At 33.6% G+C, this 9560-nt stretch overlaps 2 protein-coding genes across 2 annotated transcripts in view; one reads left to right on the top strand and one right to left on the bottom strand.

Moving 5' to 3' along the window:
• SAV1 (salvador family WW domain containing protein 1) overlaps positions 1-3409 on the top strand; it is a 29365-nt gene extending 25956 nt beyond the window's left edge. The window contains exon 5 of the mRNA XM_024118323.2: positions 1974-3409. Within this exon, the coding sequence (XP_023974091.1) occupies positions 1974-2175 (202 nt within the window). The 3' untranslated portion in view covers positions 2176-3409. The remainder of the gene's footprint in view (positions 1-1973) is intronic.
• A 1060-nt stretch (positions 3410-4469) lies between these two features.
• ATL1 (atlastin GTPase 1) overlaps positions 4470-9560 on the bottom strand; it is a 74731-nt gene continuing 69640 nt past the window's right edge. The window contains exons 13-14 of the mRNA XM_028495846.2: positions 8217-8648; positions 4470-4861 (exon numbers count right to left, since the gene is read on the bottom strand). Coding sequence (XP_028351647.1) covers positions 4751-4861; positions 8217-8648 — 543 coding nt within the window. The 3' untranslated portion in view covers positions 4470-4750. The remainder of the gene's footprint in view (positions 4862-8216; positions 8649-9560) is intronic.

The following is a 9560-nucleotide window of genomic DNA, read 5'->3' as shown; positions in this document are numbered from 1 at the left end:
CACGAACCCGTGTCTCCTGCATCGGCAGGTGGACTCTCAACCACTGCACCACCAGGGAAGCCCCAAAATCCTATTCTTGATGCTAAATGCTGTGATTGGGAAGTCAGAAAATTGTCTGAAGCTTTTTTCTTTTTCCTTTTTTAAAAAAACTTGAATGCTTATACAGAATGATATTCATGTGTTACAAACAAGTTTGATATTTACCAATATTACCATATTCTTCTCCCTTCTTTTCCTTGATAGAATGTACCCAGATGATAAATGAGCTTTAACGTTCTTATTGTTCACCTGGCCTAAATTTAAGTATCTTTAATCAGTAGACATTGCTGAAATGCCCCTTAGCAATGGAATTCAGACTTGGGAAGATTAGGTTTTTTGTTAGGAGTTATGAATTTGTTTCAAACAAATAAGTAAAATCTTAAGGTACATGAATGGCAGAGGTTCTAGGAAACACCTTGCAATTGTTTCTTCATGGAGGCTCATTGAGTATTTCTTGTAGTATTTCTCCAATATATGTTGGCAAATAGTTGGAGTTTCCCACTAAAGAGAATATAAAGCTTTCTGCCAAGTATATCTTTTAGTAAATTTGCAGTGCTCAGTAAGTAAATTAGTAAATTTGGGATCCAACAAAATACGTTTACCTTGTGATTTTTGTGTACTGTGCTGTGCTTTTGGTATTCCTGGTACACATAACCAGGTTGTACAGAAATGTATGTCAACATACCAGGCACAGTCTGTAGCTCATACTGGCTGCTCTGTATTTGTTTATTGTTTCCCTTTTAAAAAAAATATTACGTGATCCCCTTGGAATAAGATGGTAAATGAATTACCAAACAAAGGAAATGTGTAGGAAATGTTATAAATGATTAAGAATAAATTTACTAGAATTTACAATTAAAGTTCTTCCTATTATGTCTGTTGTGCAATATGATTTGAGAAGTGTAACTTTAATATAGGTATATGCCTTGCTCTATAAAAACTTGTTCAAGTTTTTTCTCTAGTCTTAGTAGGTATTATTCAAAACTATTACTGTGATGTGCCTTAGTCCATATAGATCTCTGCCTTTCTGATCTTTTAATCACTAAACAATTTTGCAAGATATGTATATAACCTCTTTAGGTTTCATCTATAAAATGAGAAGATTGGAGTAGAGTGCTGTCTTCAGGTCCCTTTCAATTCAAAGTGTAAATTACTGCTTTAGTAGTTCGTTGTATACTTCATCTCAGTATGTGATCTACTTACCATTGAAGAAGGACTAAAAGCCTTCTGAACTATATATAAATATAAACTTATGTGAGTCCGGCCCTACGTTGTGCGGTCTTCTACAGTCTATTTATTCTGTCATTTTGAAAACAGCTTATTCTTTCTGCTTGAGTTTTTCTGTATTTTTTGTTGTTTGTTTGTAATATTGTGTACTCAACCTCAGGATTATTCAGCCCACAAATGATGGTTCCTTTTCATTCCTCTACCTGTTTAGTTCCTTGTTTGCTGTAGTAAACAGTATGCCTCAAAAAGCTTTATCAACACTAATGACACAGATGATCTTGCCTATGTTTCTATATTATTCATTGCAGGAACAATGTGGTCTAAAGTATTCTTACCTTCCTGACAATTAACTTTGGATGAACTTACGAATAGCATGGAATATGTTCTTCAGAAATTATAGAACCACAGTGGTTTGAAATCTTCGTTCATTATTATCTAGCATTAATATTAGAATAACTGATACATAAGATGAATGGAAATGGATATTTTTTAACTTAGATTGAAATGAAATAATATTAGTAGTTTTCTCCTCTCCCTAAAAAATAGTGTATTTAACTAGCAGTTAAAAACTCGGTTATTTTAAATTGAAGCTTATGGTTTATTTAGTTATAATAAAATTGAAATTTATAAAAATAGAACAGTTTATTGTTATAAATACATATTTATGAATATGTTGTGAACATATGTCTGATTGTGTTTTAAAACAGATACGACCACATTCTGAAGTGGGAACTCTTCCAGCTGGCTGACCTGGATACATACCAGGGAATGCTAAAGTTGCTTTTCATGAAAGAACTGGAACAGATTGTTAAAATGTATGAAGCGTACAGACAGGCTCTTCTCACAGAGTTGGAAAATCGCAAGCAGAGACAGCAGTGGTATGCCCAGCAACATGGCAAGAATTTTTAAGTTAATTTTTTAAAAATAAAATTTAAGTTTTATAAGGGCTTTAAAATATTTTCACAGATTAAACAAAAACTGCAAACAAGTACTTTGGTTAATAAAGGCAGCTTACTTTTTTGGAAATTATAAAATTCTAATTTTACATGTATTTTGTTATTAAAAATATTCTTTTATTGAGAAAAAAATGAGTTTATCATTTTAAGAGCCAACATGGCAAACACTTCTAAATGCTGTATATTTGGAAACTGCTTTGAATATTCTCGATGGAGACAAATGCAACAAGAAATGTCATTTAACCAGATATTAAATAGGAAATGATCAGTTGGTAAACTCTCACAGTAGCAGTACCTTTCTTCAAAAAAACAGAGAATGAGAAAGATAACCTATGCAGTATTTAAAAAAATGTTTACTGCTTTAGTGTGGAATATTGTCTTGAATTGGATGGTTTAAATATTACCATTGTATAGTGCAAAACACAAAGTGGGATTTGGGACCTTTATTGTGATAAATTTTTGTATGTAATGTATGGAGTCACCCCCCACCACCGAATGTAAAGGACCCTTTTAAAACATGTTGAGAAAGTATTTTTTGGTATGAAAGGGTGAAGGGTCTATAATGTTTCAGGAATAAATTTAGGTATAAGGCCTTAGCCTGTGTGGGAAAAGTGTGCACAGCACTCAAGAGTTGCTAACATTACAGTACTTCCTTACTTTGGACCAGGGCTTTTATGGCATTTAGTAACATGGTGCTGATGAGACGGAGGCTTTTCAACAGCATAGCACTTTGCCATCCCAACAGACTGGGTTGAACTGCCAAAAATGACAATCAGGGATTCATTAAGAAATCTTGGTCATTAAATTGATTCTACGTATCTTTTATCTTCTAAAAGTTTGTCACAGAACTTTAAAACCCAGTATTTCTCTCCCAGTTTTTTTTCCTTTGGTTTAATAGTTATAAGACATTGTTCATAATTAGCACAGTACGTTTGATTACAGGCAAATTTATGGCACGTCTAGCCTATAAATCTCTAGAATTCTGTGAATTTCAAAACTTGTTGAAATAGCTCTTCAGTTATATTTACATGTGTTGTAAATATGTAAATAAATTTTTAGTTTAGGTAATCTTCCAAAATATAAAGCACTCCCAGTTAGATATCAGTGAATCTGAATTATTGATAAAATGTTGAAAATGTTTGATTTTATATAACAAGCTTATTAAATATATTTTTGTGGAAACTAAATGTGTTGCATTTGAGTCCATGTTTTATGCATAGCACTTATATATATTCGATTTTTCCATTCAGAGGCCCATAGGCAAAGGAAGCAGTATAATGAAAGGAGTATTCCAAAATGAAAATAGACTAGTGGAATGTTATCAGTGGGAAAAGTTATTTTGCAGGGCGTGTGATCAGACTTTCCTAAGATGTGAGCTTAAATATCTTATGAACTCTCACACACTCTTCTGTTTTAATCATTCTTTACTCCTTACTAAATATTACCATTTCATTTAATCAAAGCTTAGCCATTTCTAAGAAAGTTAGAAATTACTCTGTTTTAGAGCTCCCAGATAAGAGGCATTACTTTTTTTTTCATTACCACACTTTTTTTTCCTCTAGAAAGTAAGCTCAGTGAAATTCCACTACAGATTTTAGTAATTAGAAAAACAATATAGAATCACTGTTTTAAAAGAACTAGAAGATACCTAAAAGGGCTTAGTGTACATTCCTTAAAACGGAAACCTAAATTTGTAATGGTGTCAACATTAAAGAAAATGCCTTTTGGATTTAAAAAAAGAGATAGAAATCTTCATCATTCTATATCATCACCTCCCAAACATTTCCAAATTCAGTTGTTTTTAATATTGGGAACCAGAGTAAACTTTAATAATAGTTCACATGTTAAAAGAATAAACCTATGATGAATACATTTCTTTGTGTACCAAATGATAAAATATACAATGCAGTGAAACTCAAATACATATACAAAGTGATTTTTGTGCATTTTTGATCAAGAGGTTTATATTCTATATTAAATCATGATAGAAAAGCAATATATAGTTTTTGATAAAGCAACTGAAAAGCTCTCTTATATGTCTTTTATAATAAGAGCTAATGGTATATGTAAGATGGTATAGATTGAATCAAGCCTATTGAGTTATGATGCTATGTTTTAACAAATGACTGTGAAATAATTTAAAAATTCTTCTGTAGAAATTAAATGAGCATATCCAAATGTGGAGTAATATTACTACATGGTTTAACTATAAACCAGTAGTAGAATTTAGTAAATTCAAGCAGAACACATGTACTGTTATCATAAATAGACAAATTCTTTAAATTATAACAGCATATTTGAAGACAAAATCAGGAAACTGTACATGTTAACAAAATAAAACCATGCATACATACATCTGCTTATTAAACACTGAAATAAAGGAACTAAACCATTTTGCAATCTTCAGAGGTGCTTGGTATTTATTTTACCCTGTTCTGATGGAAGCACTTTGAATGTTTGCATGGAGATGTAAAACAATATTTAACTGACAATTTGGTCATGCACACCTGTATTTTTGAAATTTTGGATTAAATTTTCTTCTTTTCTGATTGTTCAGTAGATTCTGACTTTGGTGCAGGAAAAGCTTGATGATACAGATGTCTGTGGGTTGCTGCTGCACTATAAAGCTTGTATAAAGCCTAGAAATAAAAGAATCAAGATTATAAAACATTGTATTAAATACACAGATATAAATTTTTTCCTTTTTAGTGTAATTAGTTTATGGTACGATATCAAATTTAGCATGCTAAATTTGGAATCCTTATATCATTAATCTGTATGAGATATACATTAATAGCTAATACCTTAGAACGCAAAAGTATTTTCAGCTGTCCAATGTGTGGGTCGATCTTCATGGTAAATGTTCTATACTCAGACTGCATTTTCTTTTACCTTTCACACCTTTTGGAGCAGAGCTTCCTAACCACTGTGCCCCAGGGGTGTGTTGAAAACTCATACTGTGAATATTATTAGTTTTAGAGGAATTATAGGAGCTCATAACTTCTGACTGCCAATAGCTACTTTATTATACATAGATAGACCACTTGCTATTGGAGCTTCCTGATATAGGTTTTTCAAAAAGGACCACTTTTATTCTCCATGATTTCCTGATATGGTCATGCAAATAAGCATGTGTGTTACCCTCTCCCCTGCCACACTGGGCTCTCTCAAACATGCTCTCTTGCTTTGTTTCCATTAATTAGTTCATATCTTACAAAACGTTATTCAGAAACATTACCTCAGAGAGTCTTTCTTCATTAAAACTACGTCTGTCATTGTTGTCTGTTTGTGTTTGAATCACAGGAATTTTTATTGCTTTATGTAAAAGTGTCCATAAATACTTCTTTGTTCTTTTCTTTCCCCTCAGCTAGTGTCTAAGATTCATTACCTCCTCTGACTTTCACATAATGAACACTCAGTTAAGACCAGTTTATCTGATGTAATTCTGAAGTCTGTAAAAAGTCTGAATATTTTTAAAAGTTGGATAAAAGCTTGATATCCTTAAATAGTAATCAATTCCCAGGAAATTCCATTCATTTTAATCTTTTTGAATCTGCATGGCTACTTTCTTTTGATTTTCTTAAGTCTGAATTGTACCATCATCAATTCTATGAATGCATATTGGTGCAACCTTAGTTCTATTGTATTATGATTCTAACACATTCAATTTAATCCATGTTCTCTTAAAAGCTTAGATTTTTTTCTTAAGGCTTGATTTACAAAGTTGAAATTTGTTTTTACCTTTTTAGTGAATTCATTTTACTGGATCTTACATAAAATAATTCCTTATGACTTGTAAATATTAAGTGTATCCTTGGTATTTGATTGGAGGACATAATCTAGTTATATATAACAACAGAAACTGAGGAATTACGTGCTGTCTCTGTAGTTGTTGAAGATCAGTTTTGCTTCCTGAAGATAATGACCTAAATGATTCCACAGAGATAATTTTTCTTATGTAACAAGTGATTCCTTCTTAGAAGCTTAGATTTTTCCTCAGATACAGAGTTTTGTACATGTGCAGTGGGAGAAATGAACACTAATTTACAGGAAAGTTACACTGCATACTGGTCTGGAACCTGCTTAAAGGGGTATAGGTAACTCACTCAGAAGCCAAAGTTAAAAACAGCTTCTAAAGATTGTAGCTCCATTTACTCTCCAGTAGTTAAGTTTCCTGAAGATTCATAACTGTACTTGTTTCACTCTGCAGTAGAGCAAAATGCCCAATGTTGGAGCTTAAGAATTTTGAAATTTTCTAAACATTCAGGAAACAAAACATAAAATATTCATGATAATCAATTCTTATGTTTCATATGCAGATAAAATCATATATCATGTCCAGAATAAGTTAAATATTTTAAAACCATTGCCAAAATTCACAAGTAAAATTGTAAATGCTAGAAGAACATAGGCGCTGTAGTCACCAAAGATTTTTTAATCTACATTGAGATATCCTTTAATGGCTACTTGGTTTATAAAATATCATAATGTTTATAAATACATGCTCTTAATTTAAGAAAAAATTTAACTTACCTCATTTGTACTTCCCTGTGGCAAAGGCAGTTTAAAAGGGAGAAAAGAAAAGTATATATCCTGCTTCATTAATAGCATTATGATAATCAACTCTGTTTACAGTAGTAATTTGTGAGCATTTAAGAACAAATAACCCTGCAGATTTTTTCAGTTTAGATTACATATTTAATGTGAATCTTTTGAAGAACCCAATTCTATTTTCATCACAGGTTTCAGCATCATATTCTAGGTGGGCTTTGGGATTTACCTCAAATAGCCTCCCTTCATCTTTTGAGGTTGAAGGGCTATTTGAGGCAGTGGCTCAGAGGATCCAATTTTAATTCATTCTTTTCCCATAGTGTTACTATTTATTTATCTCAACTAGATTCTTCAAAGACACACGGCAAATCCATCAGTTACAATTCTCTTTTAAAGAGTATGTATAATTACACTCTTAATGCTGGGAGAACTGTAGCTATTACTTGCTAGCTGGAGACCATAAATATTCTTAACTCCAAACTTTTATGAAGAATCTCAACTTTAGCTTCACTAAATTCCCCTAAATTTAACTGAAGACACTTCCAGAATGACATAGTGATTATTATTCTAGGTGTGTTTATAATTGTCTCCCCTATCCATACTCAATTATTTGAACAGTGGACCATGGTGACCCTGGGTTGGTTAGCTGGACCATAAAGGACAACTGACCCATAAGCAGCTGATCCAGAGGTTGACCTGGACTCATGCCAGGGCCTGGTACAAATGTAAAGTTCAAATAGAGACAATGTGAAGTGATCAGATACTGTGTTTAGGGGTTTTACTAAAAGAGACAGTGATATGACTTCAGATGGTGGTTTATATATGCTCCTAACAAAGCCAGTGCTAGTCAAGTGACAGGTTGTAAGTATGAAGTAGTCAACACATAATCAAATCACAATCAGCTAAATAAAAACTTGATTGTGAGGCTTCCCTGGTGGCGCAGTGGTTGAGACTCCACCTGCCGATGCAGGGGACACGGGTTCGTGCCCCGGTCCGGGAAGATCCCACATGCCGCGGAGCGGCTGGGCCCGTGAGCCATGGCCGCTGAGCCTGCGCGTCCGGAGCCTGTGCTCCGCAACGGGAGAGGCCACAACAGTGAGAGGCCCGCGTACCGCAAAAAAAAAAAAAAAAAAAAAAAAAGATTGTGTTTTCTCACTTAACAGCTTTAACTTTTAGGATAAGAAAAAGTGAAAACACTACCTAATCCACGTATTTTTGAAAAATATTGAAATGTTGACTGGAAAACAGTTGTGTAGGACTTTACATGTTATATTATAGTTAGTTGTTTGTATCTGGCCATCTTGACAGATTCTAAAGTTCTTGAAGATTGGGGCCCAAGTCTCCTGTTCACCTGTATATTTACAAAATCTAACATAGTGTCTAGAACATAGATAGCATTCAAATGTGTGCTGCATTTAGTTGAAGAGAATTAAGTGTTCCTACCTGGTCCCACAAGGCTGCAGCCACTTGGTCTATTACAGCACCCAGCTCTCGGTATTCTCCAGAGTACCGGATGTATGCCCAGGTGCACAGAGTAATAAGGGTCAGTCCCATTATCATATTGCATAGGCTAGCTATGATGTCCAAACCAATGAATCCAGTCACACCAGCAATCACATACGTGATAAAGATGACAACAAACAGTGTGGCTGGGGTACGAGCTGCATGGAAAATATTTTTGCTATCATTGTGCTTGATGTACTGGATGTAAAGTTCATCTATTTCACTCTCCAACTGTTGCAGGTAACGCCGGCTAAATTCCTCCCCACCCATCTTCTTCACCCCTCGGAATAGCTTCACAGATTCTTCCTTAAGTTCCAGATGTTTCGTCTGCAGGTCATTAGGGGCCAGAAATGGTTTGTCACCACCACAGATCTGTATCGGATAGAGAAGTATTCAGGCAGTGCAGAGTACAACTAGCAACTGTATCACAATTTTGCACTTAGCTAGTTTAATTTGTTAGAACACATTACTAATCAGAAGGAGCCTGCATTATGTTTTGTCAACCCACATCTTTCCATACTCCATTTCTATCAGGTGAGATTATAAGTGGGACTGGTACTTTATAGGTGACTTATATAAAGCTTTTCTTAATTTTTATTCTCTTTTCGACATGGGAAGGAATATCCATGACTTAATCCAATTTCCTCAAGATGAGGAGATGAACTGCAAACTCAGTTCATTCATAGAATGAATCCAAATTTAAGAAAACTACTTACAGTCAAGTTCCTGTGGAAATTTATTCTAACTACACTGAACTAATTTTGACCAAATGAAGTTTAATTTAAAACAATGAGCAATGCTATAAACCCCTAAAGTAAAATTGTGAAAAACATTTCCTTCAGTAGTTTCACTGATTTTTGTTTGGAGCCCATTTGGTATTTTCTTCAGGAGACTAAATGGAAGCATATTAAATGTTCTTGGACCAAATTTTCAACTTTGTTTTCAAAAGTTACGTGGGAAATCTCAGTTACCCATACCATTCACTTCAGTTATTTGTGATTTAACTATATAAAGGAGATTCTCATTCCACTTCCCCTTTAATTATGTTGTAAACACCATTCCATATACTATATTTCCCTTGATTCTAAGACTCTATCAATTTTGGATGCAATTTTGATTTTATAACATTTTCAGTGGAAAGAAAACGCATCATATTAGTAGATACACACCATAATCATTAGATGCCTCCTAATTCAGAATGTTAGAAAGAGGAAATATAGTACTTAGAAATATTGGTCCTTGCAGTTTATTTTTTTCTAACAGGTTTTTATATTTAAGATAGAA

This window comes from Physeter macrocephalus, chromosome 11 (assembly GCF_002837175.3).
Source record: "Physeter macrocephalus isolate SW-GA chromosome 11, ASM283717v5, whole genome shotgun sequence".
Lineage (NCBI taxonomy): Eukaryota > Metazoa > Chordata > Mammalia > Artiodactyla > Physeteridae > Physeter > Physeter macrocephalus.
This window is presented reverse-complemented; position numbering and strand designations above follow the sequence as displayed.